General features: G+C 51.9%; 1 protein-coding gene across 1 annotated transcript in view; it reads left to right on the top strand.

The window, feature by feature from the left end:
- The window catches only part of CPNE5 (copine 5), a 90,455-nt gene that overhangs the window by 10,526 nt on the left and 61,013 nt on the right, over positions 1-18,916 (top strand). The window contains exons 2-3 of the mRNA XM_074332865.1: positions 5,262-5,302; positions 6,057-6,103. Of these exons, the coding sequence (XP_074188966.1) occupies positions 5,262-5,302; positions 6,057-6,103 (88 nt within the window). The remainder of the gene's footprint in view (positions 1-5,261; positions 5,303-6,056; positions 6,104-18,916) is intronic.

Here is an 18,916-nt window from a genome sequence, read left to right as displayed (position 1 = left end):
AGCAACTCAGCTCTAGAGCAAATGTGCCTCCTGCTCACACTGGGGCTCCCTGAGGGCAGGGCTGTGTCTCCCCTCAGACTGAGGCTCCCTGAGGGCAGGGCTGCATCTCCCCTCAGACTGGGGCTCCCTGAAGGTAGGGCTGTATGTTGTTCTCTCTCTGACTGGAGAGCCCCCGCTTCTACTCCCAGCATTTTTGTGTACCCAATGGGAGGGTGTCACCCTCAGGCCCCCATCTTTAGCACCAACCAAGAACTCTCATTTTAGCCTTTCCAGTACTTTCTCCCTTTCCTGGGGCTTTGGAGACTTCTGAGCTCAGCGCCCAGCGCCTCTGCCGCTGAATTGGAAATGATTCCTTGGGGGAAATTGGAGAGAAAAGGGGCCCTCAGCTCTGCTTCCCTGGCCTTGATTTGAAGAATAAAAGAATCCAATCTCCAGGGTACCGAGTGGACAGCTGACGGGTTTTATGTTCTTTTGAGGAAAAAATACATTTGCCTGTTAAAAAAAAATTTCTCTTTGAGCTCTCGAAAGACAGAAAGTGGAGAAAAAGCACTTACAGTCTGGGCTGTCCGTGCCCTTGTGGTTCAGGTCCTGCTTCAGGTCAGAAGACCTGGTTTCCTCCCCCTCAGCTTCTTCCTGGCTGTGTGCCCATGAGCAAGTCACTCACTGTCTCTGAGCCTCGGAGTCCTTAGAGGATCATGTAAAAGCCTTCAAGGGCTGCACATGTGTATGTTGTTGCAGTGGGGGAAACTGAGGCCTAGTGTCCTGAGGTGTGGTTTTTGGACCGCTGCCATCAGAAACTGTGTGTGGTGTGTGTGTGGTGTGTGTGTGTGTGTGTGTGTGTGTGTGGTGTGTGTGTGTGTATGGTGTGTGGTATGTGTGTGGTGTGAGTGTGTGGTGTGTGTGTGTGGTGTGAGTGTGTGGGGTGTGTGTTGTGTGTTTGATGTGATATGTGTGTGGTGTGTGTGGTGTTTGGTGTGTGTGGTGTGTGTGTGTGTGTGGTGTATGTGTGGTTTGATATGTGTGTGTGGTGTGATATGTGTGTGTGGTGTGATATGTGCGTGTGGTGTGTGTGGTGTGTGTGGTGTGTGTGTGTGTGGTGTGGTGTGTGTGTGTGTGGTGTGGTGTGTGTGCGTGTGTGTGTGTGTCTGTCTGTCTGTCCAGACCTACACAATCAGACGCCAGGAATCTGCCTTTTTACAAGTGGGGGCAGGGGCAAGTCCCAGGAAGTGAGAGGCCCATTGCTCTTGGGGTGAAGCCACCATCTCAAGGCCAAGAGAGCAGGCTCATTAGGCCCCGAGGTGTCCGTCAGTACAGGCAGTTGAGGTGAGGCACAGATGGGACAAGTGTGATGAGGTGAGGGATCAGAGAGAGGTGTAGGGTACAGGGACCTAAGCAGCGGGGCAGAGGATCCTCAGGGCTGAGAGGGGGAAAGGAAGGGGGCCAAAGGGGAGCCTGAGGCTGAGATGAGGGGGCGCTGCCCTTAGCCAGTGGGGGGACTCAGTGTGCATTTCAAAACAGGGCACTTGGGAGAGTATATGTTGGGGGTGGGCTTCCTTTGACTGGTGGTGAGGGTGGAGGTAGCTTCTGTCATCCATCCTGTCCTCTTTGTCACAAAGTGAGCCTGAGCACCTATGAGAGGAGTGACTACTCTGCTCAGCACCTGGCTGATGATGACGGACCCATCTGACAAGCACTGTGTCCACGTGCTCCATAGAAGTCCTGAGGCAGGAATTGTTTTAGCCCCACTTTACAGATGGGGAAACTGAAGCACAAGGCAGGCAAGTAACTTGTCCAAAGCTGGCATGTGAACCCAGCTTGTCTCACGGTAGCCCGTGCATTAATCATTGGCTCTCCACGAAGAGGAGATATAGGGGTCTGTCCTGAGCATGACCAGGCACCATGCTGGGGAGAGACAAGGGCCTCGCTTGCCCATCTGGCCACTGTTTTGGTCTCCCTTCATCCATCCTACTTGTCAGGCCCTTGCTCAGAATCAGGTGCTAGGCTGGCTCGACGCAGAGGCAGGAGGCCTGCCCTGGAGGAGCACACAACAGCTGTGAGAGACAAACGCACCCCTGATTTTGCAGCCCAGGGTATGCTGAGTAATGGGGTCCAACATGTCAGAAGTTTGCACACTACAGGCCAGAGAGAGCTCAGGAGGGGAGAGGAAATGGCTGTTGGTCAGTGTCTGTCCAGGGAAGGCAAAATCAAGGAGGAAGGATGGGAGTGGATCTGGAAGCACGGTAAGGATGATCTCAGCATGGCCAGGGTGACCCACACCCCAGGGTGTAGTGAGAGTCCAGAGGTCACTGGGCAGGGAGCCACTGATGCAAGGTGGCTGGGAGTCTGTTCCTTGGCTCAGCTGTGTGCCTCTTCCCAGCGAGGAGAGCAGGCAGAGCCAAGAAAAGCCCCATCTGCTTCTCTTTAAAGATCTCTCTCTCTCTCTCTCTCTCTCTCTCTCTCTCACACACTCAGACTCAGACTCAGACTCACACCCCCAAGCTGAAATCCAGGATCTCACTCTTTCTCACTAGCCTAGACATGACTAAACCTGAGTCCCAGGCCCAGACATGGAGAAGTCACTTGCCCTCTCTCTGAGTCTCACATTTCCGATTTATAAAGGAATTGGAAAGGGTGACCTCTGAGGTCCCTTCCAGCTTGAACCCTCGAGATAGCGTTTTATGTAATTATAGAATTCAGAGATTACCCCCAGCACTTGCTTTAGCAGAGAAGTCCCATTCCCCCAACCCTCTCTTACGTTCCAACTCCTCACCGTTGCGTGAGGTCCCACCACTGTGGAGTCATCTTTGGGGTTAAGGCATTTTGTCCTTTGTTTAAATCAAGACAGACCTGCTCCCAAACCCAGCACACTGCAGGAGGTCCAGGTCAGCCCACCTTGGTGTGGAAGCACGTATATAAAGTGATATCGTATCTATAGCCTCTGCTACCTACTTTCAGAGCTGCCTGTGTGTCATTTCCCTTGATGCTCACTGCAGTGGGCTGGGAGGTTTATCAGATGGTTTCCAAAGTGACAGTTGGCTGGGAGCAGGTGTGGTGGGGGTAGGGGGTGGGGGCCAGCAGAGCGGTTATATGCCTGTGGGATCATGGAGTGCTAGCTGGGGGTGGCTGCCTTTGGGGAGAGGCCCCAGAATGAAGAGACTGCAGTGGATGATGGGGACTTGGGGATCTCCCCCTCAGGGACATCTCCGGGAATCTGCTCCAGGCCTGGAGCTAGGTGATTCATGAGAACAATCTGGGACCTCCCCAGGCAGCTGGGGATGCCATGTGCTGGCACCAGGTGGCTACTGCATCTGTCTGTCAGTCGGCCTTTGGCTGCCACATCAGAATGGGGTACGTGGGCGATCGGGTTGACCGTGGGTCAAGTTACCCAGACAGGCTGTTATTCCTATGGTTTTGGTGATGGTGACCCCTTCGAGACCTTTGTGGCTGTACCACTGCTTGCTGTGGGGGTGGCCCACTCCCTGCCCCTCCCTGGGCATCAGTCTCCCTCCTCAAGGAGAAGGTGGAACACGTGATCCCGAGAGTCCATCCAGCTCTGACATTTGGAGTTGGCTGTCAGGAAGCTACACAGACCCACGTTGAGTATTTCTCCTTTCTGGGAAAGAGGTTCAAGGGACACAGGGGCTGCAGGGAGTGTGGGAATGGAGAAGGGAGGCAAGAAGACCCCTGAAGACATCTGGGAGGGAGGTGGGACAAGGCTGAGATGGCTTGGAAGTGTAGAGCTTAACTTTAGGACAGTAGAGGAAGGAGTGGGTAGCTCTTGCAGGCAGGAGGGGCTCACAGGAAGCTCCTTCAGGAAAGAGGTCTGAGGGGGGAGGCCTTGCCCAGTCCACAAGGGTCTTTAAGGAGCAGATTTCCCAGTGGCCCCTGGGGCTCTGTCCCATTGGGCCCTCTGGGAGACTGTGTGGAGCACTCCTGGGGGTGGGGGTGGGAACAGGAGTGAGCAAGCTCGGTATTTATCCCCCAACTCCTGCCCATCATTGGTTGAGGGCTGCCCTCTGAGTGTAAACTTCCTGGTATTTGCAGCCTGGCCTGCCAGAGAAAGCCCTCAGGAGAGAAGCAGGAGGAAGCCATGGGTGTGTGCAGGAACTGGGAGGGCTGAGGAGACAGGGCAGGGGACCAGCAACCTTCTAGGCTGGCACTGTTGTCTGTATTGTACGGATGAGGAAACAGAGGCTCAGAGAGCTTGTGTCACTTCCTGTGTTGCTTCCCGCCAGCAGCAGGTCGCTGTAGAATGAGGGACACATACCCTTGCCTGATCTTCCTATGCCTCCATTTCCACATCTGTAAGATGGGCTGATGCCTACGACCTTGCAGGGCAGCGTGAGGATTGGGAGCTAATATTTGCAGAACACTTAGCGCACTGCCTACCCATCACTGGGGTTCAATGAGCGGATGCTCTGACTACATGGAGGCAGCACAGGAGGGCTCAGTATCTGTTCAAAGACCTCTCAGTCCTCAAACGTTGTGTCCATCATCTTGCTGTAGTACCATCAAGTCTGATGATCAGGGCCATGTGTTAGCCATGTGTTACCTGTGGCCTTGACCAAAGAAGGACCCTGTTCAAATAAGTCTGCATCCCCTGGCAGGTGTAATTCATTAATCCATCAGCACAGGTGAGACAATCGAATAAACTGTAAATAGAGCCCTGAGAGAATGGGACACTGGATGGATAAGGTTTTTTTAAAAAATAAATTTTATTGGGAAATATTGGGGAACAGTGTGTTTCTCCAGGGCCCACCAGCTCCAAGTTGTTGTCCTTCAATCTGGTTGTGGAGGGCACAGCTCACTGGCCCATGTGGGAATCGAACCGGCAACCCTGTTGTTCAGAGCTCGCACTCTAACGAACTGAGCTATCCGCTGCCCCTGGATGGATAAGTTTTGATTGCTTGATTTTATTTTTTGGAGAGACTGAGACGTGGTAAGAGGAGAGTTTCTAGAATAGGCTAAAACAGATTGAGATTTGGCCCCAGAACAAGGGGCTGCGGGATCCAGGGAACTGGAGCTTGCGTGGCTATGGTGGGGGTGAGAAGTAGGGAGCCGTACTCCTTAGGAAGCAGAGGCGAGGAACCCCCGGTGCCCAGCCTGAGGGCTGTAAGGAGCGCCTAATAAGCTTCCTGCTCTTCATGTGTTGCCTGAGGCCAGGCCCGAGGCAGCTTCCGGGTCTCAGTAACAGCCTGAACCCCACCACCCCACATCCTCCTCTCCTGGGCTGTGCTAACTCCTGTCTCCCTCTCTTTCAGGAACCTTTTGGACAAAGACATGTTTTCCAAGTCTGACCCACGTAAGTTCTGCTCTGACAATAATAACAGTAACACCACCAACAAGGGCATTATGACAGATTGCCGCAGCCAGTCAGTACTTGAGCCCTTACTGAGCTCTAACTGTGTGCCTGGCACCTTTCCACATGCATCAAGGCTGTTTAATATTTCACCTATACTGTCTGGAGAAAAAACTGGGGTGTCAGACCCTTCCCGGCCCCTGTACTTATGAAGCCTCAACACAACTGAGCTGGTTGGGAGGGGTCAGGCTGTCTGGGGCCAGAACTTCTCAGTTCCAGGGAAACTGGTATATTTAAGAGCCCCAATCAGCTGTGTTCTGGGGGAACGAGCACTGATTTTGGAGTCCAGGGTTCTAGCCCAGAGCAATGCCACTCAGGTCACTGGCTTCCTCTGAGCCTCAGTTTGCCCATCAGGCAAATGAGGCTGATGATTGTAATAGGCCTGTAAAGCTGCCTTGAGCCCTAAAGGGATGATTTGAGTTTCAGATATTGGGGACCCCTGCCACCCAGTCCCCAATCACGCCCATTTGTCTACCTTCACACTTGCTCTGGCCTCGATGTGAATGGTCTCTGACTCCGTTCCCAAAGGGTACTCCTAGACATGCCCCCTTTTCCAAGCTGACCCATTCCCCCAGACCCAACACTGCTATCCATGCTGGAGTCTCGAGGCACCTTCCCTTCCAGGGCCCTCACCATCTGGGGTCCTACCTTCGTCTTGGCCTGGTGCGTTAATGCTTTTTTTCTCCTCTCCCCACAGTATGCGTCATGTATACTCAAGGGATGGAGAATAAGCAGTGGCGGGAGGTAGGTACAGCCCCTTTCCCATCTCGGAAATTTCAGCCTGTCCCTGATTAGTCTGCTTGTTCATCTGTCTTTGGAGATATCCCACCGATGTTTCTAACAGCAGCATCAAAATCCCCAGAGGGATCGTAAGGTGTGCAGAGGGTGGAGTCTTGTCCCTCTTGTTGGAGGAAGAAACTAATGGTAGATGTGGAAAGTTCCTGCCCTCAGGGAGCCCCAGTCTGAGGAGAAGACACAGCCCAACCCTCAGGAAAACCTAGTCTGAGGGGACACAGACCTACCCTCAGGGAGCCCCAGTCTGAGGGGAGACACAGCCCTTCCCTCAGGGAACCCCAGTCTGAGGGGAGACACAGCCCTGCCCTCAGGGAACCCCAGTCTGAGGGGAGACACAGACCTACCCTCAGGGAACCCCAGTCTGAGGGGAGACACAGACCTGCCCTCAGGGAACCCCAGTCTGAGGGGAGACACAGACCTACCCTCAGGGAACCCACTCTGAGGGGGAGACACAGCCCTGCCCTCAGGGAACCCCACTCTGAGGGGAGACACAGACCTGCCCTCAGGAAACCCCAGTCTGAGGGGGAGACAGAGCCCTGCCTCAGGGAGCCCCATTCTCACAGAGAGACACAGCCCAGCCCTCATGGAAACCCAGTCTGAGGGGAGACACAGACCTACCCTCAGGGAAACCCAGTTTGAGGGAAGACACAGGCCTGCCCCAAGAAGCCCACTCTGAGGGGGGAGACACAGGACAGCCCTCAGGGAAACCCAGTCTAAGGGGGAGACACAGCCCTGCCCTCAGGGAGCCCCAATCTTAGGGAAGACACAGACTTGCCTCAGGGAGCCCCAGTCTGAGGGGAGACACAGACCTGCCTCAGGGAAACACAGTCTGAGGGGAGACACAGAGCTGCTTCAGGGAGCCCCAGTCTGAGGAGGAGACACAGCCCAGCCCTCAGGGAACCCCAGTCTGAGGGTGAGACACAGGGGTTACAGAGGGAGTCCAAGCCCACCAAGATGTCCATGACCCTGAGACATGGGTATAGCGCTAGGACCATGTCTCAGCCACAGCAGCCTTCCCATGGTTTCTGCTAATGTGAACATTTTGTTAGGTGAACCTCTTGCCCAGAAATCTTTAGTGACTCCCTTCTGCTTTGAATCAAGTCCCAGTTCCTTAGTCTGGCTTGCAAGCTCTGCTGACAGCTTGGGGAGTCCCTGCCAGATGACGTGATGAGAATGAGAATAGCCAGTAAAGCTTTCCTAACTCAGGCTTTGTTACTGACCCTCATCTTCCTCATTGGTGGACTGGCCAGAGCATCACCTGCCTTGCTCCCAACCCTCACACGGCATGGTAGGAGCAAGTGGCCAAAGGGGTGAATTCTATCCATAAAATGTATGGGAAATACTTCCACAGCGGCTGGGCTAAAGTTTACTTTTTCACCCTCTCCAAGACTCTATGCCAATTAAAGCGTAAACCAGATTGCTGGGGAAACATTTAGCCTACCTAAATGAACTAATTACTTTTTTGAGGCCTTTTGGCCAGGCTTCTTAGAAAGCAAGAATGTGCTAATTAATTTCTTAGTGATTCATTCAGGAAAGTCTGGAGAGGCCTCTTCAGAAGGGCCCTGCTCTTCTAGCCATTCGTGACATTCTGTAAGTAGACCTGTCTCCGTGTGGCTCAGGGTCCCGGATTGCCCGCGTAGCATCTTGTTACCACCGGCTCCACAGGGTGGAGCTGAGGAAAGGTGCAAGGCCTTGCTGTCTGTGTCACCTGTGCTTCACTCCTGGCTCTAGCCTGTTCTGGAAGCGGGACGTGGAGCAAGTTGCTTAACCTCCCTGTGTCTCAGTTCCCACCTGTGTAATATGGCGATAACGCCTAATTTGGAGGCCTGTGGTGGGGGCGAAACAAATGGGTATGTCACAGGCCTGGTGCGTAGTCATTGCTCTGTAAATATCATTGCACAGCGTCAGCCAAAGTGTTTGTGGCCTTGCTGGTCATGCCCGCATTTCAGTCAATATTTGCAACAGGAAGCATTTATGAGATGCTGGGCAACAAACCGGGTACGGGTGGGTGATGGGGAGAGAGGGAGATGGTCAGAAGGACAGAGCTGCACCTGAACACCAGCTGGAACTAGGGAGTTTGCAGCCTGGGAGCGGGGATTCACAGGCATGAATAATCCTGACAGGAAACGGTGCGAGTTATCGGTGAGCATAAATGGGAGTTCGGAGGAGAGAAAGTTCCAGCCATGTTTGGCTAAAGCACTTTGATAGCTTGTTGGATTTTTAAAAATGGAATTTGACTGAACGTAAGCTATCTGGCTAAAGGGTGTCTGCTGTGAAGAAGAGAAGGACGTGGGTCAAAGAACTTCAGGGACCATTGGGCTCCACCTCCTTATTCTGTGGAGAATGACAGGATGGGCCTCAGGTGGCAGAATCAGCGCCAGCTAGACCCGGGTGCACTGGGAGTGTCCCCTGGGAGGAGCTGGTTGTTTCCGTGAAGCCCAAGGGCCACAGCACACAGGCCCAGCAGCCAAGATGGTGGCTTAAGCGAAGGCAGGGACAGAGGCCAGAATGAGCAGGTCAGTCTAGGTCCTGGATAGCTGGGGGCTGAGATAAAGGGCTGTTTATAAAAGAGTGAGTGAATTAAGAAGTATAGATTGGTCGTTACAGAGTGGTCATGGGGATATTAAGTATAGCATAGGGAATATAGTCAATAATATGGTAATAACTATATATAGTGCCAGGTGGGTACTAGTCTCGTCAGAGGGATCACTTCTAAATTATATAAATGTCTAACCACTATGCTGTACACCTGAAAATATTTTAAAATAGTATTGAATGTCAAAATAAATAAAGTGTAAAAACAAAATACAAAAAAATAGAAATAAAAAGAATAAATTCTCTCTCTTAAAAAAAAAAAATAAAGGAGTGAGCGGGGTTTAGGGAAACTAACGAGAGGTGATGAATCATGGGGCTGGCAACAAGGAAGCCACTACTACTCCAGGCCGAAGGAGGTAAGGGGGGAAGGTAGTTCTCCCAAGGGGCCTTTGGGACAGGAGCAGGAGCCCTTGGTGGAGGGACATGGTCAGCCCGGGCAACCTCCCCGTCTCCCCTCTCTCTGCTCTCCTGCCAGGGCCTCTGTTGGCTGGAACCACACTTGGAAGACGCAGTGGGGCGGGGCGTTGACGCAGTCCACACGGATCAGCCTGCCAGGCACTGTGCAGGGTGGAGAAGGGCAGGAGTGGACCCAGAGAGGAAAACAGAGACATCAGAACAGACAGCGAGCAGAAGAGTGAGGCTGGCATTCAGGGTGTGAGGCTGGCAAGATACAGGAAGAGGCAACTAAAGGGAGCTGAGGACAGGTGGGGTCACGGGGTCAGAATTCAGAGCAAGCAAGAAGGTCCCTAGAGATCAAGGAGACTGACCCCATTTCTGAGAGGCAATTAGTACCACGCCCAGCCTTCAGGGGTGACAGTGGCAGAGCTCAGCCACATGAGTACTGTTGGGGAGGGGCAGAATCCCCCCACACCTTTTTTGAGTTCTTGGACTAGTAATAAAATTGACACAAGAGAAAAACCAATTTGATCTGTGCACACAGGAGATCATAAATGACGACGCTCTCTGAAATGATGAACCATCCTTTTTTTTTTAATACTTTTAAAACAAAGAAGCGATAAATTTGTGAGGAAATGACAGGACAAAGACACTTAGGTTTGGGTGTTCACTACTGAGGAATCGAAACGAAGTTTGAGCTTGGGTAGTAAATTAGTAAAGGAGTAACAGCTGTGTTTATGTAAGCTTTTTTGGCCCTGGATTTTTTAACTCTAGTGATAAGGGTGTCTCTTTTAGCCCCCCTGTAGCAAGGAGGGCACGTTTCACAGGGGAGAATTACCTCCTACATTGAAGGAGACAAGAGAGGCTCAACGTGCCTTTCTTGTACCAGCTGCTTGTTAAGTAACTTTAGCTCCAAGGACTCAATATGCCGTTGTGGGAAATTTTGGGGTGGCCTGGCCTGGACCCTGACAGTACCCCCAGGACACAGACTTCAAGGTATTTCTGGAGAAGGGATGATGCACTCCAATGTGTCCACATCTGTCATGCGGGAGACCCTGCTTGCTGCACCATTTGTTGTGCGGGGCGGCCTGCGGGGTCTCTGCTCCCGCTCCCCACATAAGAACGTAGGATATGGTGAGGCCAAAAAGGAAAACCCACGGAGCCATAGGTAGGGGAGTCATACTACTATATCCTCGCTGGTGGCACTATAGTCTCACTGGAGGCTGGATCCACACTGTCCGCAACCCACCATCCTAACTGCAATCCGTGCTTGCCAGCCACCATCTTCTTGCTAGCCCCATTTGCTGCTAGCGTAGACATGGCAGTTATATTAGTGGCCAATGGCTCACTGGTTACAGCTGATGGCCATCCAATCACAGTTGATGGCCATTTACTACCTGAGCCAGCACCTTTCTATGTGAGGCCGAGAGCCTGGAAACTGCTCTTTGGGGCTCTGTCCCCACAACATCCTACTTCTTTGCCCGATTTCTCAGTGTGACCCCTGGAGGGAAGTATCAGGAATGGAGAATTTAAAGAAAAATCCAAATCTATCTCTATGGAACTGCCTCTGGGGTGGAAGACTGCCATTGCAAGTAAACAAAATCGATTACAACCGCCCCACCTGCTAGTTTATTGCAAAGTGCCACGAAGCGGAATCTTGGCCCAGAGATAATCATCCTATAACCAGAGGGAGTTAAGTGCAGGCACAGCAGTTTCTCCAGGCAGGGCCCAGACCCTGGATTTGCACAAGGCCGCAGAAGGAGGACACTGTTCTTGCAGCCCCGGGCTGCCAGGTTTCAGCTGATTTTAACCATTTGGGTCATTTTAATGCCTTCCGAGAAAGCTCCATCTTCCCAGCACCGAAATCTGTCACCACATTTTATAGAAATTGACTCGAGATGTAATTTTAGCCCAGGAAATCAAGCACTATTTGCATCAAGGCTTGCCAGGGCCTTCTGCGTGTCCTGGGAAAGGCAGGATTGCCAGGGGGTGGTCCTGGCTGAGGGACCCTTGGAAAGGAGAAGATGGGTATCCTGGAATCTTAGGGTGTTCCGCTGAGTGACCCATAGCACCGGCAGGGCATGTGGCCCCACCCGGCACGCCCACATGTCCCTGCCAGAGTGCTCAGTCTATTTCTGAGCAGCCTGGGCCTGTTGACTAGTTTAACACCAGCTGGGAATGATGGTTTGATTCTGACTGTTTGGAATGATATCCTCAGAGAACCTTAGTATGTGCCTTCACGTAACTTTGACTCAATGAGCATGTGTTGGGCACCTACTGTGTGACAGGGAGTATACTGGGGACACAAACAGGGACCTGTCCACAACCAGCGGAACTCACTTCCAATTCAGGGAGGTAACAGTAACAGCAAAAGCCATTCTAATAGCGTACGCTTACATACAGTAATAGGCTCTGTTCTAAGCATTTATATATATTAACTCACTTAATCCTCACAACCCTATGAAGGAGGTATTATTATTATTATTGACCCCATTTCATGGAGTTGGAAACTGAAGCACAGAGAGGTTAATGAGACAATGGTTTCTAGAACATGATGTAAAAACTGTAATAAGTATATATAAAGGGCAAAATTCCACTTGTTCCTAATTCTGCCCTCCTTAGATGTACAAAGTAAGTTGATTTTCTCTTTCACACGTACTTTTCCTCAATATTTGAAGAGGGTTCAATATTTCCTCAATATTTGAAGAGGGCCCTATTAGTCTGCTGTTGGACAGACTTAGAATGTGACCATTTCTTTCAGTAGTTCCTCTGTACATCACGGCCTCTTACCCCTTTACCAGCCCTGCTACACGCCCTGGAACATACATTCATTCATAAATGTTCTTCCTCCATGTGCATCCTGTGCCCTCCACTTGTCCAGCCCAAAGCACCATGGGCCGGCTCCCTCCTCACAGGGGCTTGAACTACACAATCACACTCCTCCCTGGGTCTCTGCATTCCGTGTGTCTTTCTGAGGGACCTACCTCTGTCCACGTTATCTAGTATTCCACTGTCCTTTGTGACAGGAGTCTTTGACTTACTTCATATTGAGTTTAGGGGCTCCTGTGTCTTTCTCACACGAGCTGCTGTTCAGACAGGATTCCCTCAGCTTAGACTTGGCAGCTGAGTGTTTGAACCTAAATGTGAGATTTTACATTTGTCTCCGTTACGGGTCATTTGGTAGAGTCAGTCTGTTGTAGGATCTGTGAAGAGCATGTTGAATTACGATTGTGCATCCAGCCTCTTGATTCTGCCTCCTGGTCCCGGGTCAGCTGCAGTTATCCACACGAGTGAGAAGCGGCTGGATAGGACCGAGTGCTGTGGTCCTCCTCTAGAGAACTTTCCCAGGTTGACCTCCATTCTCTAGTTGACCTTTGGGGTATGCTGTTCAGTCACCTAGCATCTATATAACTTTGTTATAACGCATCCCGTATTTCTCATGGTCCCTAAGGACATCATGAATAATAATCAAATGCCTTGTCAGATGAGATGAGGCCCTGAACTTGATGTTCACAACCCTGGAGTCCCATCCCAGTTCTGATATTTATTGACTATATGATCTGCGTGAGGTATTTCCTTTCTCCAAGTCTCAGCTTACTCATTTGTAAAATGGGGTTAGGAGACCTTCTTGGGAGGCCTAACTAAGACACCTGTGAAAATGCCTGGAAATTTCAATTGCAATATGATATTGTCCAGCTTGAGTACTTGGGTGCTCTGTCACCCAAGGTCCGGTCACTCTTGGAAACCATGTGAACTATGCCAAGCCTGCCCTCACGAGGAGTGCAGAGTGACAGCCAGCATTCCTGAGACTCAGGCTTCCTTTAAAACCTGAGTCCCCTCCTTAGCCTGGGTCTCCAGAACCTGGAGTCTAAGGAGTGAGGGCTTCCAGGAAGAGAGGGTCTTGAAGGGAAGTATCCTAATGCTGTGTGGAAGGGGCGCTTCCAGGAAATGCTAGACCTGGGGATACCATCACTGCTGTGCCATGCCGGACAGAGCACTGCAGCATGGCACACAGGCACGTCGTGGGAACCCCACCCCCATTCCCTGCCTTTCTAGTGCCTTTGTCCCCTCTTAGTCTGCCCATGAAAACCCTGCCTGTCTGGGTGGTGGCCTGTTTGGCTCCTATCTCCTTCCACACCCCACCATCCTCCCTGCTCTGGCTCTGAAGATCACCCCACATTTACCCCTGGCAACCAGTGTCCCTCCTCTTCCTTTTAGCTCCTCCTGAACAGGAAAGGGCTTTCCCCTCGTTCCAATGACTCTCAAAACCATAGCTTGGGGTTTCACCTCTTCTCCAAGCCTCTGAGACAAACATCAACTTTATAGCCTGGTGGTAGAGCCTCTCCAACTGTCAAGGTGGCCATAGGAAAGGAACCACCACTGATTCGGCCCCTGCTCTGTGCTCTGCTGGCTGAACTCTGACACTGTAGCAACCTGTGGGGAGATGTCATTGGCCCACGTCACACATAGAAACTGATCCTGGGGAAGTTGAAGCAGCTTGTCAGAGGCCACACCGCTCATCAGTGCAGGACTGGGATTCACATCTGTTATGAAGCCCCCTAACCCCGGCTGGCTGTCCACAGCTGTCAGGCTTTTTGGGGCAGACCCCAGCGGCCTCCCACAGTTAGAGGTGGGTGCAGGCACAGCTCTGCTTCCACACAACCTTGGCACTGGGGCCTACACAACTGTGAAAGCAGGACTCGGGCTGATTTCTGCCACATGCACCAGCACGTTGGGTCGAACTGTATGGATTTGCAATTAGGAAATGTTGGCAATTTCATATGGTCTAATGGTTAGATTAGACGCTAACCTAATAGGAGCAAGTGGCCCCCAGCCACATGCCTGTTCTTATAAGCTCTTCCTTTTGCTTGAAAGTCTCAAGGGTGGCAGGCCGAGGGACAACGCTCTAGCATTGGTGAGGGTCAGGTCACAGCAGTCTCCCGTTTGTGGGAGAGCCCGGGGACATCAGAAGCCCGGACCTACTTCCAAGGCCTGAGGTCGCTGGTCTTGGCAGATTCGCACGCCCTGCTTGTGCAAGTGCTTACGTGCCTGTTGGACACTTCTAACCATCCCCGTGTCTCTCCACACCTTCCTGGTGGCTGTGAAAAACCATTGCTAATACCCTTCTGTTAATAGGGGTTCTCCAGGGCCCAGGAGATAATGTATATGAGGTGAGGCCTCCTAGTCAGTATCTTTCAAATGTGACTCCCACGCCTAGGATGGATGAAACTCATTTAAAAAAATAATTAAAAATAATATATTGTAGACAAGAGAACAAGACCCGAGCTTTCCTCACCCTACCTCATGGCCTGGACCGACCTTCTTCCTTAGCTCTGCCCCTCCTCCCCCTGCACCCACACAGTCTGATGTACTTCCCACCCTCATTCTGTTCCTCCACAGGAAATGCTCCAGCCATGCCCATGCCTGTATCTGACTCTGACCCACCTTCAGCTCTCTCTGAGCCCTCCAGACACCCCCTCCTAACAGCCAAGAGTGCTCCCGATGACTCTGATTGTTTAGGAATCAGAGAATCAAAGAGTCAACCAAAGTGGCGCCCTTTGCTGAGTGCCTGCTGTGTGCCCGGTGTCTCATACTCATCATCTCTAATCCTCATAACAACTCTGCGGGCAGGTACAGGTCATCCCCAGACCCAGAGAGGTGAAGAAACTGGTCCAGGTGACACAGCTAGGAAACCAGGGTTCTCTCTCTATTGAACCACAGAGAAGGGGTGGTGTCTTGGGGTGTTCTCGGGAGTCAGACAGACCTGGGTTTGTGTCAGGACCCCGGTACCTAGAGCTGTGTGGCCTTGTACTAGACACTTATCCTCTCTGAGCCTCATTTTCCTCACATGTAAAGCGGGTGACTAGTAATACCTGCTGGATTGTCTAAGGATTAGAGAGAACATAGGATACGTTGGAGGAACCAGGTAAGCACTGGGTAAAAGGCGGCTCTCATGGATAGTATCGTTGATGGTCTCTGGGTGCAGGCAATGTACCAGGCAGTTTACACTGGTAACCCATTCTATAGATAGGCGCATGAAGGCCAAGAGAAGGGAAGTAACTTGAGTAAGACACTCTGGTATCCTCCAGGGTGCAAAGCTATAGCAGGAGGTTTCCTATCCTCGGAGAACTTCCGGGGAGCTGGAGAGACCAGACACAGACGTAGAAGGATTTAAAAGCCTTGTGTTCTTCATCTTGATGAGAATGTTGGAACAGATCCTCCCAGAGGCCCCAGGTTCCAGACCACAACTAGGCCAAGAGCCACCCAACGAGTTTCGACATGAATTCTCAGCACTTCACAGTGGGGAGAGACCCGGGAGGGCTAGGGAGGCTTCCTGGGGGAGGTGGCACCAGACCTGGAACTTAAAGGATGGTGGGAGGGAGAAAGGGCATTCCAGAAATGGGGCCTGACATGAGCAAAGCCTGGAAGTGGGAATGCCCTGTATATCTGTGAGATGGCGGTGACTCAACCTGACTTGGGTCCAGAGTGTTAGAGATTGGGGAAAGGTTAGGTGGGGGAAGGGAGAGTGGACCCCACTGGGAACCCTGGGTGTAAAATTTGCGTGTAGATTTATGCATGGTTTCCAAAGAGTCAGCAGTCAGTGAACAAGCATTTATTGACCACTTACTATATGCCGTACACTGATCCAGGCACATAGTGGAGAACAAGACAGGTAGAGTCCCTGCTCTGGAGAGGCTTAGTATAATCAGTTTAAAAAAAATTGCATAATTTCAGGTACTGATTGATAAGTGCTGTGGAAAAGTGTAATGAGATCGAGAGTGACCAGGGAGAAGGGGGCTGCTTTAGTTAAGGGGGTTGAGGGAGGCCTTTCTGAGAAGTTGGTGACACTGGAGTTGAGTCCAGAGTGGTGCCATGTATAAGTCTGGGAAGGGATGTTCTAGGTGGACGGAACAGCAAGTGCAAAGGCCCTGAGGTGGGAACAAGCTCACTATACTCAAAGGACAAAAAAAAAGGCCAAGTGTGGTTTAAGTGGTGTGAACAATGAATACAGTGGGTGATGTGGTCACAGAGGCTGGCCTGGGCAGATCCTGTGGGGCTTCATAGGCTGTGTAGGAGTTCAGACATTGCTCTAAGTGTGACAGGAAGCGATTTGAGGGTTTTGAGCAGGGGAGCGATGCAGCCTAGTTTATGTTGAAGAAAGATACCTCTGGCAGAGTAGGTCACAGGGGAAAGGGCAGAAGCAGGAAGACGGTGGTCTTGTAGAGGTCCTGGGATGAGACCATGCTGGGCAAAGGCAATTGGGATCCAGTTTGTCTGATGGCCGAGAGCTTAAATCTGAAATGAAATGACCCTCCCTCCACCAGGCAGTGAGCCCACTTTGAGATCCCTGATGACCAACACAGAACCTCACCCCCGCCATGCGACATAGACCTTTATCAAAAGATTTAAAGTAACGAATGGACCTTTATTATTGCTAAAGCCCAAAGCAGGATACCAGCCTCTCTAGGAGGTGGACTCCAAGGCGAGTGTGGGTTTGGCTTTTTTGCAGACAGGTGTCTGCCCCTGCAAAGAATGCCGCTCTTGAGCCTCAGGTCCCCTGGGCAGCATGTAGTGGCCTTTGCTCTTGTCATGCAGCTGAATTTCCAGGGCCCTGACTCCTTGTCACCAGGAGCTGGCAGTCCAGGCCCAGGCTTGGGGAGCAGATGGGTTCTGGGCACCTCCTCACAGTCTGTGGGTTAGGGCCTTAACCCGCTTTGGCACACAGTGAGGCACTGTCACAATGTCCCTTCAAACCCTGACTCCGCCCCTTCCCTTAACCTCTCTGAGCCTTGATTTTCATCAGTAAAATGGGACCCACATGGCTGCTCATTGGGTGCGGTGGGGACTCAATGACAGAATCACTCAACACAGTGCCCGGTTATGCCCAGCACTGGTAAATATTGTTATTATGCAAAACCGGCAGACAAACTAGGAGGAGACTCTGCCCTTGTGGGGTCCCCCTTCAATGGGAGGATGATTGACATTCCTACTGCCCTGTGCAGACTTCACATCACAGCACCCTGTTACCCCCCTTGGCTCTCACCACACCCCAGACGAGGAAGCAGGACTCTTCTGCACACAGTGGCCAGAGGGGGCCTTGCTTCGCTCAGTGACTCAGCCAGCAAGTGGCAGAGCTGGGGTATGATGCTACCTCCTGCGTCTGGTCCCCGCTCCTCCACGTGCCCAGGCCCTGACTTTCAGAGGGGGCTTTTCTAGCTCCAGGGTTTGATGTGGTGCCCCCAGGGCCAACTGTGAGTCTGTGGGAGGCTCCGACTGCCCCTCCCCCCAGTCAGCCAGAGGTGTTTGCCCCTTCTGGGCAATACATGAAATAGGAGCCCTCAATTTTATTTGAAGAAAGGAGTCTGCTGTCCCGGTAAGCCCTGGGGTGCGAGGCCAGGTCCCTTGGGAGCCGCTAAATCTATTTACTCTTTCATGGTAGCACCCAGGTGCATTTAAAGTTTTGGCTGAGCTGTTGAGAGCTTGGGCTCCGAAGTCAAGGTAACTGGGTCTGAATCTGGGCTACCACCTTCCCAGCTGGGGCTCTTATGCAAGTGCTAAGGCTCATGAGTCTGCTGTGAGGATTAGATGAGCTAATTCATGTAAAGTGCCTGGCATGTAGAACTGTTCAATATTGGCTGTTCTTGTGAGAAGCCCTAAGTGAGAAAGCAGTGCTTTTACCCAGAGGAAGGCACCACTGAGGATATTTCAGACATCCTGATGCTATTTGGTAGGAGCTATAGACCTTTTGGGGTGTGCTGGGGGGACAAATGCCTTTAGGGTGGGGCTTGCTCAGTGCCCCCACCCTGCCATATTTCAGCCAAACTCAAGGGGCTCCTGCACCCAGGCTGGACCTAGGGACAGGCTGGTGGAAAGTGTTTTGCCAGCAGCTTGGCAGCCAGGCTCATTGCTAAAAGGGTGATTTCCCTAGGAGCCAGGATAATTTAACAGATTATCTGGAACAATGGCTAATTAGGAACTAAGCTTTCAGGCAGGATGTCTTTTATTATAAGCTTGGTAAAATTTCACAGGCCCACTGCTGGTATCTGGGCCAGAGAGAGAACATTCTGTCGAGGCCTGGGCACTGGGAAGGCCTTTGGAGCCTGATCTCCTCAGTAACCTCTGCCCTTCCTCACCCAGAGGCCTTAAGGACACAGGACGTGGTCCTGGAGGCCACTGGGCCAAGAAGTCATGGTTCTCTCTGTGTGATTTTACAAGCTCCTTCCTCACTCTGCACCTGGTTTTCCTCACTCTACAAGGAGGGGTGGCCACAGAATCCTGGCCCCCTCCAGTGTGAGAACCTGAGAGAACGTTCCAGACACAAGGTGGTGGTAGGCCTAGCATGGAAACAGGTCCTCTGTGTCCCCCTCTGAAACTCAGGCCCTCTTTCCAGGTGCCCACACCTCAGGCCCTTCTCCTCCCCAGCCCTGTGTGCCCACCTAGCCCCTGTTCCTAGAGCCCAGCACCTTCCCGCGTCCTATTTCTGTGTAAGTCGGATAGCTTTGTAGCCTGTAATTTTAATCACGGTGAACATGATTCACGAGGGGCCAGGGTTGGGCTCTACAGCAGGGCTTTTAGAATCCCCAATTAAGGAGCCATCAATAATATATGAAAATTATAGGGGAGCTCATGCTGCGGAAGGGAGCGCAGCTTAAGGGTAGAGAGCAGTGTGTCAGCTCCGGCCTCCTCCTGTCCCAGCCAGCACAGCCACTGGGGGCTTTGCAGCTCGGGGGAGGTCTCTCACGCTCCATCCAGCTGTAATTTGTAAAAAGC

Source organism: Rhinolophus sinicus, linkage group LG05 (genome assembly GCF_036562045.2).
Source record: "Rhinolophus sinicus isolate RSC01 linkage group LG05, ASM3656204v1, whole genome shotgun sequence".
NCBI lineage: Eukaryota > Metazoa > Chordata > Mammalia > Chiroptera > Rhinolophidae > Rhinolophus > Rhinolophus sinicus.
This window is presented reverse-complemented; position numbering and strand designations above follow the sequence as displayed.